Consider the following 19,124-nt stretch of genomic DNA (forward strand, 5'->3'; position numbering starts at 1 on the left):
TAGGTTTTAGTGTTTTTGACAGGAAGTGCTTAAAAATAGTTCAGCAATTAAGGCTACACCACCTCTGACAAAATCAGACGCTCCAAACGTCAGTCCTGGGGGAATGAACGCTAGAATTAAGGGTCAGAAAGGGATTGAAAACAGTTGCCAAGGCAACAGTCAATAGAGCATGTTGCTGGAGTTAATCCAGCCAAATGTGCTTGAAGATACAGGAAAAACTTCTTGCTTGGTCGTCATCCCTCACCTGCTGCTTCTCACTTGTGTCATTACCTAATGTGCCTCCACCTGCTGCTTCTCACCTGTGTCATTACCTAATGTGCCTCCACCTGCTGCTAATCACCTCTGGTCTGTTTGAGATGCTCCTCCCTGCAGGGCTCAGATGAGTGCAGCTGGGGTGGTTCACTATTTTCGGTAAGCTCCTCTTTTGTTCGTTCTCTTCTGGGTATTAGTTGGTTTCCTTTATTCTGTTTTGAGTTTTGACCAGTTGCAACAGCCGTCTGTCACAAACAGCCGCACGGCAGCTTAGGTGTGACACCTGAATGACTGAGTGTGAAAATAGGTCAACGAGCTCCTGACAGTGAGGCAACATCAGTGAGCGCTTGTGAAGAGACAATAATCATCTCTTTCCACTCATGAAACCTGGTGTGTTGAACACCACCGCTGAGAAGAAGTTAGCTTCACTCACTTCCTGTTTTAGATCCATCTCATAGTCTGATGATGACAGGACGGCTCCATAACTCTTTTCAAGTCCTCTGACCAGGCTTTCCTCCCAACGTGGACTTAAAAACCCACATTCCAAACCTTTTGGTGCTAACAAAGTAACCCCCAGCACATCTGACATCTAAACTGCCCTGTAAATCCAGACTGAGCCAACCAGCTAACGAGTCTTTGTCAGAGTCGTAGACCAGCTAGAATAAAAACAGACCCAGTTTAAGATGAGCCGCCCTTATGAACCGTCCTTATCTCACCGTTTGCTGAATGTGTTCCAGCAGGAGCCTCATTTCAGGTCTGTTGTTTCCTTTAACGTCACAACAAGAAGCGTGTTTGTTAGAAACCCTCATTAGTCTTTATCACATCCTGCATGATTGTTGAATACCTCAAATCAATATTTTCATGTACAAGGAAAAAGGAACCATTAAAAATGCATTAACTCCCCCCCCCCCTTTTTTTAACTGGATTCGGTAAAACCATTGTTCTGCAGTTATCAGACACACACACACACACACACACACACACACACACACACACACACACACACACACACACGTCCCTTCTTCCAGAATCGCTACACTTTATGTTGCCTTTGCTCCTTTTTTTTAAAAAAGAATTTTTCCCAACATGAAGGGATTAAAAGCGTTCCTCTCTTGTTCAGCTGTTGGCGACACTTTTCTGAAGTCCAGTTCCGAATCAGACCCGTTGCTTGAAAGTTGAATGTTAAAAAAATCACACAAACTCCTCCCTAAACTGGAACCCCATTAAATAAATTCTTTCATTCCTTAATCTGCAGAACGTGACCCAGCAGGGGTCGTCCCTGGACACGTGTTCGACCTTAAACGCTCTCTCACATTCTCTCTCTCTAACACACACACACACACACACACCCACACACACACACACACACTAACTCAATCTTCTCAGGGTTGAGTCATTTCTCTATCACAACTCAAAAACAAAGCAAGGCACAATCAATCCCCTCAGCTCACCTACTGGTAAGTTTAGCCTTTCTTTAACTTTTGGTCCATTGCTTAGAAGGAAAAAGGCTCCACCCAAGGCTGCTGTTGCTGTTCAGAGAAACCTGCTGTATTGTTTGCTTCTTGATGTGTGGTGGTATAAAAATGAAAGTGAAGGTTGGCTCATAAGAAGGCAAAAGAGGTCAGTTTCAGTGGAAAATGTGAGGCTGAGCGGGCAGAACTCTGATCCGCTCCACTAAACAGTAGCTAGTATGATTATGTGGTGGTTATGAGGACGAGTCAGCTGGAAAAGGATCAAACACTCGTGAGTGAAACACGACTTGTATACTCAGGTCTTTAGACTCATGCCCTGCAATAATGCCACTGTCCCAGTATTTAAAACGGAGCAGTGTTTCTTTGCTGATGAATCTCTTCAATATGTGCAAACCTCAGATCAAACACTGGCTTCTTGATTTGAACGCTACGAGCAGCAGGTCATTAATTCTAAATGTGGCCACGGTTCGCTTCGCTGGGATCAGGTTGCAGAATCTTTTGTCCGGTGAGAGTGAAATAAAGATGGTTCAGACAAACGGGAATATTTTGACGCAGTCACGGTCTGAGTGAGAGTGCACAGAGTGCACGGAGGCGCTGCCACTGTGGAATTTTCTTCTTTTCATGCGTCATCAGAGGCTCTGCTCACTGTTTAAAAGCAAGAAATCAGTCAAAGACGAGTTAGAATAGAAAAGTCGGTTACAGCAACATCACAGAAACTAACACAGGATGCTACATATAAATTGTACCTCAGCCACAAACTTTACTTTTTAAATCTACTACTGGATCTTCTCAGCCAGTTAGAAATTATCTTTGATGTCATCACTACTCTGAACTGTTGGGTAACTTTACTGTCATTGTTGGCTAGCGGAGCTCTCGCAACATCCTGACAAACACAAGAACCCGAGTGAAGTCACCTGAAGTTAAACGGATCCCAGGACCTGATGGCTTCTCTTATAACTGTCATTCCGTCCTCTCGCTCTCACATGTTCAAATCTCATCAGAGTTAATATAGAAGCTGAGCTCCGTATAAAGGTGTTTCACTTTTGGTCTGATTCACACAGATCACTCACATACAGAGGCTTAAATGACAGAATGAAACCTGGATGAAACCAGTGTTTTAGCGCGTTAATCATAAATGCCTCCCTTTGTTTTTGACTAAATAAGTGGTGGTTTGTGAGCAATTTCTAAACTGGGTCATTTCAACACGTTTCGTGACTTCCCGTCACATCTCACACGATCATCATAACATGAAGAGTAAAAACATCCATCCAGATCTGCAACTCTCAAACGAGCCAGTTTGAAAGTGTCAACCAGCTCTGATGAAATCAACATTAAACTTCATTCAGCCAGAAGAAATGTTCCAAAACAAATGAGACGGTTCCACAGGGGGGAATCACAGGAACACATTTTTGGGATGTGGGTGAGATCAGGAACATTGAAGGAACAGGAAATTCCTGTAATCCAAAATAGAAATGTTGTGTCCCAGGAGACACATTAGAGGAATGTTCTGCTTCAACACAACCTGCAGAGTGAAAGTGGGGAAGATCTCATCAGTTTGCCAGAATCCCACCTGAGTCAACTCGCGTTGGGAAACGTTTCCATTTGCTAGCATTAAAGTTCTTCTTGACCATCATGACACTCAATTATCCCTATAGAGGAACCTCAGCTTGATCAGTTCCTCTCTTCCCTGTTTGATGACATCATGAGCACGTCCACGCTGAGGGACCGTGTGTTTTCCTGAAATAACAGAAGTAAACGTGCAGAATGTCACGCCGAGATGGACCCGATTGCTCCTCCAGGTAGCATCAAATGATGATGAAGGAGCTGTTTGCTGCCAAGTATTGGCTCCTGAGTAAATGTCACCCTGGAACGCTGAGCTCACCAAATGATGCGGTTCAGAGAGAAAGAGGTCCGTAAATCAATGCAAGGGACAATGGGCTCCATTTACTGGCTGCAGGTCGGTCATCCAGGCAGGTGGAAGCCGGCCTTTGACCTATAGGAATGTGCTTCCAGGTGGACCATTAGAGGACTGGATAAACTCAGCAGGAGGCGTGAGGTTCTGGCCAGGATATTGTGGTCCAGAGGACAAAACAAGCATTTTCCATCTGGACCTGGAGAACCTTCACACATGATAACAGACTCTTGAAGATGCTTCACAAAGACTCAGACACCTGTTGAAGTGTCACCTGGTCTGAACCACGTGGCCCAGTCCCAGTCCTCCCTGCATGCGCTGTTTTGTGTGCCAAGTGAACTAAAGTCAACATTCTTCTCCTGGCCAGTGTTTCCTCCATTCTTCAATTGTTGACACAAACCAAATAGTCATTGTTACCTAGCGCTGCTGCTTGGCTAATAATTAGGTCAGAGGATGATTGAATGCCTTCACACAGGTTTGTGGGTGAGAGGGCGGATTGTTTCATCCCACTGAGACGGTCTTTGTTTCGTCCCTCGTGTCACCTGATGTCAGGTTAAAACCTTCCTGCTGCTACACCTGTTGAACTGGATTGGCGCTGAACATGGACGTTGTAGTCCACCGTGTCAGCCTGAAGGCTCTGACGCACAAACACACTCCTCCTCCACGCGCTTGTGTGTGATGGGGGGGGGGGTCCGGCTGACAAACAGCACGTGGACAACAGAAGCCACGTTTTCTTTGTGTACACACCCGCCTGGTTTGTGTGGAGCTAGTTTACGACTCTATGACCGAATGATCATGTTTACTGTTGAGGTAAACGTCTGCTGACGGACTGATGACGCACAGCTGGCCCGGAACAACGTGGCTGCACTAGAGCCAAAGTGTTTGTGCACATTCCTGTTGAGTGAAAACATCAGTCCAGAGATGCTAATGCTCAAACTCCTACCAGACCTGTTAATGTCAAACCAGGTAAAAGTCATGAACTCAAAAGCACAAAAGAGGAATGTGGGTTAGTATCACGCAGGTGCAGCCGGGACGAGGCGCTTTTCATGTACAGCAGGACATGTTTAAGACGACAAGGAACCGTGAATGATCGTGTTCGGTACACAACGGACCTGATTTAAAGCAGTAGGTGACTGGTTGGTACATCTCCTGAGTGGTCGTCCCAGTAGAATATGATCAAATCAATGGGCTGAAGTTGTTGCTAGGATACTTTTCTGACGCTCCGGGCGAGTGTGACCGGTATTTTTGAGTGTCTCGTTTCCCCAGCAGGTAGGTTAACTTCATGAATCATTACATGATGGGCGATCACTAAACTCCAGTGTTAGGAACTGAGGGCACAGAAATGCTTCGAGGAGTTGTCAAATATTAACTCATCACACACGACTGCAAAAAAAGATTTTGATACACAGAAGAAATTATAATGCAAATACATTTTTAAATTAGTGCCATAATCGACCCATAAACCACTGCAGCGGAGTCTGAGCTGCAGCTGATTTCTCCCTCGCATAAATGTGTTCGAAACAGTCAATAAATATTGATCAACAAAGGTTCCGGACCGGCAGCTGGCCCTTTACAACAAGTGGGCGGGGCTACGCTAGGACAATATCATCTATGTTGATCTAATCTACCATCTATTTCCGGGACCATCTGTCTAGAGCGCGGGAGATTAGGGAGTGTAGGAGTGGCTGTTGCCCTCCAGGACCAGGCGGGAAGAGGACGGCTGATTTTCTGTTGTGTTTGAGTCTTTCAGGGTTCTTATCTACCTGAAAGCGGACAAAGACGCACATTTCAATTGACGGAGTCAGTGTTTGACCATCATGGTGCAGGCTGAAATATTTAACCAAATTAATCAGAAAAGGCTAAAATTACAATTTCCTCTCTTCGCTGTCAAAGTAATGAAAATGCCACAAGTCTTCCCATCGGCATGTCAGCTCTCATGGACATAGATTTAGTTTTTCCCTCATTTGCCCTCCCTCAAAATGAATGGGAGTTAATATTAAATGTAGCTAAACACTGTCTAATATGTCTCAAATGCTGTGGAAACGCCAGAACTAATGAGGACAACCTGCTTTATGATGTGACTAATGCTCATTCTGATGACCCTTATGTGCAGGGAGGTGTGTTTAGTAATGGATTTACTACAGTTATCAGTAACACTGTTAATCTGAAAATGTATTGTTGTGTTCAGGCTGTCACACATTACCTTAACTAACTAAGGAAATCAGACATTTTCTTATCAGATAAAACAAACTCCCCTGAACAGCAGACATAAAGTTTTATGGCTCCTTCACGTGATGATGAGCCACTGAACAGCACTATAAACAGGAGAGGAGCTGATTCGAAAATATCCATTTGAGGCTCGAGGCAGGAAGCTGAAGCCTGAGGAGGGTGAGTGAAGAAACCACCGGGGGATTAAGGGCCTGGACCAGTACCAATCTGCTGGTTCTGTAGCGTGAGAGAGCAGCAGTGTGTGCGTGCGTGTGTGTGTGTGTGCGCGTGTGTGTGAGAGATGGAGACAACAGAAATGTAACGTTTGTGCTTCTCGTGCATTTCCAGCAGGAAACGTCCTGTCTTTGGGTTTGCTGACACAACATTCTCATCTGTTTTAATTCTACATCAGCTCTTTTCAGCACTTTTCTTCCCTAATAAAGGTCCCACAGAAACACTGTCGACCAGATTACTTGCAACTACGTTGTAATTCACGTGATTACATCATGTTGTTGATCACATTGTCAGTTGTTGTTTTAAAGGCTATTTTTTGATTGAAAGGTTCGTGGGAGACACAATGAAAACAATCCTTTTTTTCTGGTTTTTAGAATTGTGCCAATATGATTTGGACATTTGTGCACTTCATTGCTCTTGCTGTTGGGGTGCTCGCATCCACGACACCATCTCCACCCTCCACCACTAAAACTGTCCCCGGATTCTGCCGCGTCTTCAACTCGGGCCGCTCTGCGGACTGTCTGGGAATGCAGCTCAGCAGCGTCCCTTGGAGACAGTTTCCACCCAGTCTGGAGGACATCGATCTCTCCTACAACAGACTTCAGGTCATCAACGCCGAAGACTTCGCCCTCTTCCCTCGGCTCCGCAGCCTTAATCTGAAGTACAACAACATTTCACGCATCGACAGCGATGCCTTTAAAAACAACCCTCTGCTGGAGATCCTCGACATCTTCAACAACTCCCTCGGGGAAATTCCTGTGGCGGCTCTCAGTCCTCTCTTGAATCTCAAAAAACTCTACATGTCCAATAACCTGTACAAACGCGCAGCTCTGGCGGAGACGTTCTCCACCTTTGTCAGGCTCCAGACTCTGTCCATGGGTGGTCCTCTGGTGGAGGGTCTGAAGAAAGGGGATTTTCAGCCTCTGAGGAAGCTCCGCCTGCAGGAATTTGCCATAAAGTGTTCATCCAACCTGATGTACTACGAGGCTGGAAGTTTGGAGGTCGTCCAGACGCAGAAGTTGGGCTTCGATATGGCCATCGACCAAAGGCCGAGTGCTCTCGTCGACATGCTGCGTGACATCGCCAACAAGACATTTATCGCCATCCAGTTCCGCAACCTGTTTGAGTTCCGCTACTACACGGGAGTCCAGGACATCTTCCAGGGTCTGAAACACGTGGCCGCGTATCAGCTCATCTTTCACCGAGGGAAATTCAACGAGAACCTTCTCAGGATGGCTCTCTTGAACTTGGAAGCCGTCAAACGGTTGAGATTTCAGTACATCGATTTTGCCCGTTCGCCCACATTTGTGGATAACGGGGCAGGCTCCAGCATCACCGACCTGGTTCTGGACAAACTGGACCTGTGGTGAGTGACTTTGTATTTGATGGAAATATTTAAGGTTTTCGTGCCATAACTGAGCCAAACTGTTGTTGGGTTGATGCCCATTGGGACTGCTGAGAGTAAACAGTTGACCTTGTCTTTGTAGGTATATCAGCAATCCTGATGTGCTGCGATTCGACTGGCGCTTCACCTGGTTCAACAACATCAGAAGTCTCTCTATCCAGTACGTCTACTTCAACTCGGTGCCTTGTGACTCTTGGGCGGAGATGAAGCAGGTGAAGGTCCTGGATGTGTCCAATAATCGACTGACTGACGCGTACATCTTCAACCAACTGTGTAACTACAAGGGCGCCGCACCGAATCTGCGTCTCTTCAACATGAGCAACAACGAGCTGACCAGTTTGAAGGACCTGTCCTTGCTGACAAAAGAGTTCCAGCAGCTGCAAGAGCTGGATCTAAGCCGGAACAAACTGGGATCGGCCGCGGAGAGCCACAACTGCATCTGGCAAAAAAGCATCACTCGCTTCATTGTTCACCACAATAACTTTGAGAGCAGCGCCCTCCACTGTCTGCCCACCTCAGTGGAGTTCTTGGACCTGTCCTTCTGTGACCTCGACCAGCTGGACATGAACTACTTTTCTAAAACCAGCAACCTGCAGGAGCTCCACCTGAGTGGGAATAAAATCAAGTTCATCCCATCAAAGTGGGCCAGCCCGTCGTTGCAGTCGCTCAGTCTGGATGGGAACTCGTTCGGACTCATCGGTACAGAGTCCTTCCAGGACATGCCACGCTTGTCTCACCTGAGTGCAGGGAATAATCCATATCACTGCACCTGTGAGCTTCACGCCTTTGTCCAGGAGACCATCACCGAAGGGAAGGTTAACCTGACCGACTGGCCCTGGAACTACAAGTGCTACCACCCAGAGCCGCTGCTCAACACGGTCATTTCCCAGTACCTCCCTGGTAAAGTGGCCTGTGACATCAGGCTGGTCATCGTCATCTGTGTGGCAGCCACCACGTTTGTGGTCCTGATACTGGTGCTGATTTGTTACATTTTTGACCTTCCCTGGTACACCAAAGCCACCTTTCAGATCATCAGAGCCAAATACCGAGCCCACAAGGAAAAGGCGGCGGGAGAAGAGGGACCTTTTACTTATCACGCCTTCATATCCTACAGCCACTCTGATGCGGACTGGGTCAGGGATCAGCTGTTACCCTGTCTGGAGAACAACAATAACCCTTATCGCTTGTGTATCCATGAGAGGGACTTCACGCCTGGACGGTGGATCATTGATAACATCATTGAGAACATAGAGAACAGTCGAAAGGTGAACTACCAAAGGAGTTTTGGAAAATACAAGTCTGGGATATTAAACGATTTGAGAATTTTGATGAATATTGCTGCGTTCTACTAAAATGTTTTTGTTGACAGTGTCATGTCGTAGGCTGTAAAATGCACCCCTGAAAACATGCGGTTAATTTTTCTTTTTGCTGTGCTCACACAGGTCATATTCGTTCTCTCTCGCCACTTCGTTAACAGTGAGTGGTGCAACTACGAGCTGTACTTTGCCCAGCAGAGGGCGATGGGGAAGACCTTCAGTGATGTCATTCTGGTGGTGAAGGAGCCCATTGACCCCAACTCTTTACCCAGCAAATACTGCAAGTTGAAGAAGATGCTGAGCACCAAGACGTACCTGGAGTGGCCCCAGCAGGTCAACCAGCAGGTGTTCTTCTGGGCCCAGCTGAGGAGCGTGCTGGGCAGGCCGACGGCTGTCACTAGGGGGCGACAGAGCGTGAGGAGCAGAACATCCTCTGCGAGCATTTCTGTTATTGGGCCTCTCGTGGATGAAAGGAATCCAGAAATGGATGAAGACAGAGGGACACAGCCAAACTATGAGGTGATTGAGAACAGCTTGGAGGTGTCGCATCAGAGGCAAATCCCCATGGTGGCAGTTTGAGCTTTTTAATCATCATCAGAATGTTTCATTGATGGCCTGGTCTGGCCTGGTCTGGCCTGGTCTGGTCTGGCCTGGTCTGGCCTGGTCTGGCCTGGTCTGGTCTGGCCTGGCCTGGTCTGGCCTGGCCTGGCCTGGTCTGGCCTGGTCTGGCCTGGTCTGGCCTGGTCTGGCCTGGTGGCAGAATGAGAGGCTTTCATTCGAAGCTTGATAGAACACACAGAACATGATCCCTCTTCTGTCATTCAAACCACGAGAGCTGAGCCGATGCTCCGATCTCACAGACCTGGTGACGGACTGATGGGTGCTGAAAGGCCACAAGGTCAGGGACCCCGAGGAGACCTCCCTGTTTCACTGATGTTCAACAGATGTTTGGTTTTTGATGGGGAAAGATGTAAAGTGAAGAATGTACAGTTTTCATATTTTGTTTAAATGCGTCGAGCTGTTTAATTCACCCCCCATCATCCATCATCCCAAGTCTTATTTACTAGCGCCACGTGCCGGGCCGCTTATTCACAGAGGCCACGTCTGATCCGTACCTGATATGTGATGTTTGGTAGGATCTGATGCTCTGGAGATGTTGACTGACAGTTTGGATCCGTTCAGTTGGAACACAAGAATGAGGGTGCAAATATACTGCAGGCAATGACATCACATTGATTTTTTTCTATCCTTTATTTTTTAAAATATATAATTGCATTTTTTTCCTGTTTTGGACTTGTGTCTTTGTACATTTGCTCAGGGTTTTCTAGCGAGGAGAGGAATGAGTTTGTCTCTGACTCTTTTCTAATTACATTCATTTGATGCCTTTTCAATTTTCATTTGAGCTTTAATGATATTGAAGAAATGTGCTCGCGCCTGCCATTAAAGCAATAACATGAAAAAATAAAAAAGAAAGAGGAATGATGTGCAAATAAACACTTAATTTAAATGAATCTCTGGTTTTACGAAGGAATTTTTATATAATCAGAATTTTAAAAAAAATAGCACCTCTGAAAATGTTAATATAAATTTTGCTTCTTGGTGACATGAAGTCAGCAGTTTTGTTTCATGACAGGTCGGAATTGGTTTTTTTTGGTTTTTTTTTAAAGTGACAGCATGGCGAGAAGGTCAACGGTTTCCTTCACGAAAGCACTGAACTCTAAATTGCTGCTTCTGCTGCATCTTTAGGTGGTTTTCTTGCTCCTGGTGAGCAGCTGGAGCCTCATCTGTTCGCTGCCATCAGCGTGAGCATGAACAGGAAGTGAGCACAGCCGGTCTGCAGGGCGACGGCATGCAGCCTAGCAGGATATGATGAGGACACACAATAGATTTGTTTGTTTGTTTTTTTAATGATCCTGCTTCACTTGAGCTCATATTTAAAAGGTTTCATATTGTTACCGTGGAAACAGCGTATACGTTTTAGGCCAGTTGTAGTGTTTCAGAATGGCCTGTAGGTGGCAGCAGAGGGGCAGTCCTTGTATCAGTGGGTTGTTTTTTTAAAAACAAACTATTAATGCTGTTAATTGTCTGTACATTATTTCCATTGTTCTCTTTTGCGTTCGTTTCCTTAATATTTTGCCTTTAATATTTTTGGACCCAAATAAAACCTAAAAATAATACGGTTTTAAGCCTCTATCTCTTGTTCAGGAGAGCCTCTACTGTTAGATGAGGTGCTGCTGTGTCTAAATAAAAACTGCTGAATAATTTCTTAATCACCATGAGCAAAAAAATCCCTAAATATTCATGAAGACTTTAAATTGGTCGGCTGATGGTAATCAAGGAAGATTTGCTTTCCAGGGAAAGATTATTCTAAATTACCAGCCTGCATTTACATCAAAGCTGCCACTCAAACATCATCGGTGTTTAATTGCAAAAGATGCGGTTGACAAACACGAGCCACACAACCAGAAAGCAGGAGCTTAAACCAATAAACCAGGAGGAAATTCAGGAATTTATCTAAACAAATGTGAAGGCAAGTGGCTGCCTGCTGCACACAGGGATGCAAATGAATATATGAGGAATAGCAGTTGAAAATAGACAAATATGCTAAATTGAACTTTTTATGGTCGTCACTGGCTGCTATGGTGAACGTGACCTGTGTCTGTAGGCTCATTTCCATCCAACACAGTATGTCGCTGTAGCTTTAGTCACCTCTGATGACCTTATTTGACCATGAAAGGCTCCCCTGTGCTGCTGCCTCTGGCCGCTGGGGGCGCTTTTCTAAAGCTCCATATTTGGGCAGGTCAGCAGCACATAAATGATGAAGAGCAGAGCTGCTGCCAGTCCTGCCTCACCTGTAACTCCTCAGGTAGGTTCACATCTATTTTCACTCCTTCTGACAGGACCAACAGCAAATTTCTTCACATCTCAGCTAAATTTCTGTGCCTGCCAGCGTTTGTGGACGTGTAGTTTCAACCTGAGCCGAGCTGGTTACCAACATCAATAACTGAGTTGAACAAGAGTCATACTGAATCTGAAAAGACCGTTTTTAATTGGCTCCTTGATGATGGTGTCTGGAGTTGAACGTGTCTGAAGCTAAAGCTGCTGTGAATTATTGACGAGTCTGAACATGAGGCCTGAGCAGCTTTTACTCTCCGTCCTCCACATGGGGACATTCACGTCCACTCTGATGTAACACAAACCTCCACCTACATCTAATTTATGTGCAGTGTGTCCTGCAGGTGCAGGGGGGTCTCTCATTTGTCCAGCAGCTTCTCGGGTGTCTGAAAGGGCAGATTTTAACTGACCCCCACCTGGAGTCAGCTGCCCTCAGTATTCTTATAGTTAATCCAATGTGCATTTAGTCTGTCCTATTAAACTTGTGGACTCCTGGAGGGATTATATACAATATGCCTTTATTTTGAAATGGTTTTGTCATTGGGAGTTCCTCCCACTGGTCAGTGACCCGGCTCACCCAGACTGTGGTGCTGTGTTTCCTGATTTTAAAATAATTGAACCTTTTAGTCTCATTAAACACCAACATTTGTTGCTCCAGGCCAGATTAAGAACGTTCATATTAAAGATTGTTTCAGACACGTTTCCTCTGTGGCTCTATCTGCTAACCTGGAACAGGAAGTCCAGGTTTTCAGTGATTTTTTTACTGCTGCAAATCCCAGTGTACCCATTTCTGAAAACCCCCGATTTTCTGATTTCCAGCCTTTAAATTGGGAAAACAGAGGAAGAAATGGCCACCAAACTGCAGTCCGCTATGGAGAATCTGATCTTGGTGTTCCACACCTACTCTGGAAGAGAAGGTGACAAATACAAGCTGAGCAAACTTGAGATGAAGAACCTGCTGCGAGGAGAACTGGCCGAACTCCTGACTGTGAGTTTTCCTTCTGTTGGCGACTCCACGCCACTAAACTCCAAAAGGCTTCAGAACATCTGCGTGTGTGGGCTGGTTAGATGACCTGAATGAAGAGGGTCAGGGAGAAAAAGCAGGGGCGGGAACAAACGAGGGTTTAACTCAGGGGTGTCCAAGCTTTTATGATCAAAGGAAGAGACCTGCCTGCACTTCCTGTGATGTTGTCAGGGCGTTGCTTCTGTTTCAGGCCAGCAGGGATCCGATGGTGGTAGACAACATCATGCGGGACCTGGATGACAACAAGGACGGTGAAGTGGACTTCCAGGAGTTCGTGGTGATGGTTGCCGCTCTGACTGTTGCCTGCAACGAGTTCTTCATGGATTTCAATGAAAGCTGCAATAAAGGCAATTAAGAAGACGAATGTTTAAGCTTATGAAGCGACGCTAATCGCAGCAGCAAATGTTTGGAATTAATTCCTCCTCCAGAATAAAACTTATCCTGCTGTCCTGTCTCCCTTTTGTCCTTTTTGGACCAGTGAGCGCCACCTTGTGTCAGGCGGAGGTCATGACGGTCCCTCAGGTGACCTTTCCTCCTCCGCTTGTCTGACCCAGACTGGAGAAACTCAAACCTTCATTAAATATGAAGGTGCAGTCAATGCTCTGACATTTATTCACAGAAATCTTTATTTTTTTTATTGTAGATACAAGACCTTTGTTGCTATGTAAACAGATAACTTTTCCGGAGGTTTACTTGCACCCAGATGCAATAATTCCTGTAATTTCCCTTGTGACACCTGTTATTTCCCCCCCGTCCAGTCCAGCAGTGAGGCAGCAGCATCTGAATGACTTTTCCGTGGGCTCAATAATTCCACCTTTGTCATGATGGATAATAAAAATGTATTTCATAAATGGTTGTTGGAGCTGACTGCTGGGAAACCCACAAACTAACAATCACAGTAAGTCAACAAGACGGACGCATAAGTACCAAACATCACCGGGAAAGAGGGAGAAAAGAAACAACAATCCCCCCAAAAATCCCCCCAAGGACCTATAAAACTATGAAAAGAGAGTAAAAATAGAAGAAAAGTAGAAATAGTGACGATGCATATTTCCAGATCCAGATATAAGCGTATCCACGCGTCTTCATCTACCTGTTCCCTGATGGGTGGACTCACACCTTTGTAAACTGAGAATATCATTCAACAGGACATGATGGTGATAATAAACAAACCGCAGCAAGACTGTAACCAGCAGCCACGATCAACAGAATCTGCCCTCGGCCTCCATCAACCTTCCTCATAATTACTTGCGTTTAATGCAGAGCTGGAGCTGGAGATCTGAACTTCCTGCCTTTAAATAAATGACTATTGTCACCGTCTCCTCGCCCCCAGACCGGCCTGCCAGGCCTGCTCAGCCTGAGGGGTTAGAGGCAACCCAAAGTCCCACCATCACCCAGAGCCAGGAGTACCTGGTCCCTGCACCGATGTGCCCACAGTGCCCCCTCATGTCCGTTTAGAACCAGATGAGACGAGCATAAAGCGAGCCAGAAATGCTGTAGATGATTGACAAACATGATATCAGGCCAGATAGATGCATCTGTGAGTTCGACATTTGTTAAAAGGTACCGACTAAAGCAAAATCAGACTGTTGGGTGACAAAATAAGGTCACGTGTTCCGAAGCTCTGAGCAGATGTTACCAGTTTTCTTCTGTCCATCACGTCTCCTGCAGGAACCAGGCCGAGCTTAGGATCCAACCTTTAGACTTTTCTTGATGAACACCTGAATGACTTGAAAAAGGTTTTTATTTACTGCTGCGATGCAGCTTCTGACCAGCAGAGGGAGACACAGACTTCATGACTATTTGTTTTCATTTTCGAACGTTTCCAGCTGCACGAATGTTCTTAATTTGGATAAATAATTCATAACCTACATTTCGGATTTCCTCCTAAATTTAGATGTGTTGCAAAACAATTTCTTTATTTCTGCACTAGACTCGACTAAAAGTTAATATTAAGGTTTGCTGAATCCTGTGAAAAATTATCTAAATTCATATTTTATCACACAGCAGCATCATGAATTTAGATTTTTGATATTATAAATTCTCTTCTGAAAACCAAGGACATTTTCTTTCACATTAAAGGTCCCTGAAGCGAATTTAAATCAATCAACTTTATGTGTTGGACAACGTCTCCATAAAGGACTGTTCCTGTCTCTCTGTCAGGCATCATCTGGTATCATATAGAAGTCACATATGACTGCATGTTTACTGACGGTGTGTTTACTGGCAGGGTGGCAGGAAATGTGCTGTTTGGACTTTACCACCAGTGAGAGTCACAGACAGATTCAATATCCTGACTTTTCACAAACCTGGACTCCATCCCTCCATCCATCCCTCCCCAACATCACCCTGTTTCTGTTCTTTAGATCAGTCTGATTATAAAATGTCATTGAAAGTGTGAAAGACTTGTTTATTTCTGTCTGTCTGCGAGCATGAATCTTATTTTAAGTGCTCCACCACATGTTCTTGCTTGTGTGCTGATCATGTTAGACATTAACTGGCTCCTCTTCTCTATCTGCCCTCTGTCGTGTAAACTGCAAGAAAACCTCTCTCGTCCTTTTTTTACCTGCTTCATTCTGGCGTTTTAGTGTCTCAGACTTATTTTTGCCAACCTTTATGAAGTCTGGCTCTAAAAGTCTGATCATCCTGTGGTTCAACTGAGTCAACTGAGCCGCTCACATGATGGTTTCTTCGGTCAACCTTTGACTTTGGGAAACTATAAAATATGTTAACCTGCCATAAAAAAGAGGAGGAATGCCGTCAAAGTGTCGGCCGAATGTTTGCGAACAGTTTTGAAACGAAACGGTCTGTTTTTCTCCAACTTACAGGCTGTTTTGCTGCCCGCTGGAGTTGAGCCCAGTCTCCTGAGTGCTTTGGCATCGGTCTGCCAGCAGGTGGCACTGTTCTCGCGCTGGTTTTTCTGCCTTGTTCTGTTGGTCCTTTGTTGCTGAAATAAGTGCTTTTGCTTCAGGTGTGTTGATTTTCCAGACTATTGATTTGGGTCACAAGATCATTTTTAAGTCACAAAATGACGCCCGGGGTCCCGGCCTTCCTTATCTCGCCATACGTTGGCTTTACTGCCTGGAATGAAAGAGTTATCAGTGCATCCTGGCTGTTTGCAGAGTTTCTCTAGTGAAAGATGGACTTGGACAAGCAGCGATAGGACTCGGGTCAATGTTTACCTCTCACCTTTCTTATCGTGCTGGGATTTTGCCCCCAGCCTGGACAGAAAGCCCCTGGCCTCTCCCTGCGCCATTGAGCAACCGTCACACTACCACGGTGACAAATGGAGGGTTGAAACCGCAGAGAGAAGAGGACAAAAAGGTGCCAGGTTTACCTCCACACGTTGTGCTGATGACTGTTAACCTCCATTCACAATGTTGACCCATAATCCCAAATGTAACAAACACATTTCTTATCTTTCTCTTACCTACTTCCTGTTCCCGCTTTCCTCTTTCTTTCCAGAGCAGGTGCAGTCGTTCAACAGTAGAAACACACTTTTACACACACAACACACGGGAAGACTGTTCCAGCGGAGCGTTGGCTGGGCTCAGGACACCGTCTCAGCAGCTGTTTCAGCTCCGTGATGGAGGCCGACGGCCTCAGAAGCTGCAGCGGAGCGTCAGCTGTCCGCCCGTCCTGAGACGTGTCAGCAGGACGTCCAAACTCGTTGGTTGGTCCTACACTTCAAAAGGGCTCCCGTGGTTCCGTCTTAAAGGGCGTGCAGCAGATGCCTTCGGCTCTGCATGTTGACACTTTATTTTTAGGCTCTTTAACAAATCTGCCGCATTTTTAGGCTCTTTTTTCAGATGTTTCTCTTGCGTCCATCATTCGTACATGAAGTTTTTCAGCTGAATGAAGCAGAAACTGAGGTTTGGGTGGAGTGATCTGCTCCAGGTATCGGTGCCGCTGCTATTGGTGCCGCTGGTACTGTCCTGCATCTGAAGACAGCCACAATTTCAGTCCACTCCAACTCTCAGGACACTCAGGAAGTGCATCTACAACCTGCGATCAATTCTGAACGACACAAAACTGCAGAAAAAAACACGCCGAAGCTGCTCTGAGGCGCCGAAACCCGTGTCTAAAACCTGTAATATTGGCCCGAAGGGTTCAGATTCGCCCGCCTCTTCATCTGAGCTCTTCATCTGAGCTCAGCCTCGGGCCCAGACGAGTGTGACACTAGTGAAGCTCAGCGAAAACACTCATCTGATTCACAGTCAGAATGATGTTTGTGGAGACGTTCCGCTCATCTGCAGCCATCTGCCAGGATCTGCGTTGACCTTGCTCTGCCTCTCTTTGATCTATGATTCATACTTCAATGTTTGTGGACTCATTTCAGCGGTCTTCATTGGGCTGGAACACAACAGGAAGTAGGACTATAGTGACCAGTCATGTGACCAAGACCACAGCCGCAGGTTTGCAGGGTGGCTCCATCGCAAAGCTAGAGATCAAAGCATAAATCCGAGCTTTAAAAAACGGCTGTAATATTTACAAATGTGAACAAACTTTGAGATTAAAGATGCAAAATTTTACTCATTTGTTTTGGAGGCAAAACAAATAGCAATTTTCCAAAGGTTCCTAAAGTATTTGATGACATCGGCGACCAGAAATATTTGCCCTAAAAGCTCCAAAGTCTCTGACATCAGTCTTGATTAATGGATTATTTACAAATATAAATTTCTATTCTCTAATGAGTTTATATTCTCTAGTTTTAGAGCAAAATGTCCATCATTTTTCCTGAAACCCGCTGGTATTGAGAATGTGTGGATTGATCTGAAGTCTGTTGGCTCTTGTGTTTCCAAGAGAGTAAAAGTTCAGTTGGAGGCGCTGGAGCATCACTTTTCTGTCGTCATGGTGACCAGTCAGCGCGTCTCCCTTCCGGGGCAGCGGCAGGACACTGACGTCCCCAGGGGATGAGTCTGCCTGTGACAGAGGTGCTTTCTGGGGGTTGCTTAAAGACGGATGGTGGCTGTCAGCCCGCTCCGGCCCTCGCCACCCTGCTCCAACATCCACGTGCGCATACACACTCTGAGCATGTGTGCACTATCAGGAGTGGAGGGGCATCCTAATGAATGACCTCTGACCTCCAGAAAGGGGATCAGGGCAGAGGAAGTTTAGAGGCGAGGTGAAGAGGGGAGATAGAGGGTAAGAGGACGCCAGGCGCCACATTACACTTCCTGTCAATCACAGAGATGACATGTTCCAGCCGGCTCCGCCCACCGCTCGCATCATCGTTTGCCCGTGTCACAGTTGGATATCTGACCCTGAGGGGAGACATTTGGGCTCTGTCCCTACAGTGGACACGTCCTTCCTCCTGAATCCGCTGGTGTCCTGACCTGTAAATGCAGAAACTGGGATCTAAACGTGGCTCCAGCGGGGGTGCTCGGGACATCGAGTGTGCGGGGGTGACAGAAGTCCTCAGAATACACTCAGAATTGTCAACTCTGAAGTGTCTCAAAGCTGTGGACAGAGAAGGTCTGAGTAGAGGAGCCATGTATGAAACAGGATCCCTTCACTCCTTGTTGGACCTGAGAATCAGAACCTGGTTCTTCATGACTGCTCTGCTCCATATTTCTGTGCTGTCAGCCATGTTCTTTGGGCACCTTGCTAAAAACATGCATGGACACGTTTCTCTTCCAAGAGCAACGGTCCACCACAGGGACCCTCTGTTAAGGTTTATTTGGGTGCAGTGAAGTTTATCGGACAGGTTCCTGTTAGAGGTTCTGAAAACGGAGAGATTGCTGCTAATCATTCAACTTCGCACCAGAGAAGGTGCAGAGAAAGGTGGCCGTGCTGGTCTGTGATAGGCTGGAGCCTCTCACAGGCCCCGCCCCCAGCCTGCGCTGACCCCTGGCTCGGAGGTTCTTCTCTTTAACGCGGCTCCAGCAGGGTCAAGGCTGGGTCTCCGCTCCAACCTAATGACTTCCTCCTAATAAAGACGTGATGTATGAGGGCTGTGATAGGCCGCTGAGATGACCAGCAGGTAACCCCGGCGACAGGAGAGCCGCAGAAAGACGACCTTTATGTTCCCACCGCTGCTCGGGCCAAATCTATCAGTGGATTCAATAAGGAAACATTGAATTCATTGAAGCAGCTCCGAACTTACTTCTGACCTTCTTTGGGTTTGTCATCAGCAGGATGTTGATTTATAAAACTGGATCAAGTTAAAAACATTCGGAGAAATCCTCCAGTCGGACGTTACTATGGTTCTCCTTGACTCATAAAAACAGATCAGCATTCCCATTCATCCCAAACTAAATTTACTCTGGTGTTTTGTCCGTATTCCCGACTGCACGAAGAGAAGCAGGACAAAACCAGAGAGGAGACGGGAACAACAGGTTGGGAACAAAAAGGGTAACGTTAATGGATCTGGATGATAATTCCTGCAGCTTCCTTTAACTCTGTG

General features: G+C 46.1%; 3 protein-coding genes across 6 annotated transcripts in view; 2 read left to right on the forward strand and 1 right to left on the reverse strand.

Annotated features, from left to right (window-relative positions):
- tmod4 (tropomodulin 4 (muscle)) overlaps nt 1-19,124 on the reverse strand; it is a 291,784-nt gene that overhangs the window by 119,882 nt on the left and 152,778 nt on the right. The window lies entirely within an intron of this gene.
- Nucleotides 311-10,974, forward strand: tlr18 (toll-like receptor 18). 4 transcript variants are annotated; one of them, XM_057044516.1, is made up of 4 exons: nt 311-411; nt 6,453-7,444; nt 7,566-8,748; nt 8,926-10,974. In XM_057044516.1, the coding sequence occupies exons 2-4, from the start codon at nt 6,465-6,467 to the stop codon at nt 9,376-9,378; spliced, it is 2,616 nt and encodes an 871-aa protein (XP_056900496.1). In that variant the 5' UTR covers nt 311-411; nt 6,453-6,464; the 3' UTR covers nt 9,379-10,974. The 4 variants fall into 4 exon arrangements, with proteins under 4 accessions (XP_056900496.1, XP_056900493.1, XP_056900495.1 ...); XM_057044513.1 differs by lacking the exon at nt 311-411 and adding an exon at nt 1,574-1,709; XM_057044515.1 differs by lacking the exon at nt 311-411 and adding an exon at nt 1,732-4,905.
- s100a1 (S100 calcium binding protein A1) lies at nt 11,534-13,165 on the forward strand. The gene is made up of 3 exons (XM_057044546.1): nt 11,534-11,665; nt 12,514-12,682; nt 12,909-13,165. The coding sequence occupies exons 2-3, from the start codon at nt 12,542-12,544 to the stop codon at nt 13,071-13,073; spliced, it is 306 nt and encodes a 101-aa protein (XP_056900526.1). The 5' UTR covers nt 11,534-11,665; nt 12,514-12,541; the 3' UTR covers nt 13,074-13,165.

The sequence above is a fragment of the Takifugu flavidus genome, chromosome 10, assembly GCF_003711565.1.
Source record: "Takifugu flavidus isolate HTHZ2018 chromosome 10, ASM371156v2, whole genome shotgun sequence".
In the NCBI taxonomy this organism is placed as follows: domain Eukaryota; kingdom Metazoa; phylum Chordata; class Actinopteri; order Tetraodontiformes; family Tetraodontidae; genus Takifugu; species Takifugu flavidus.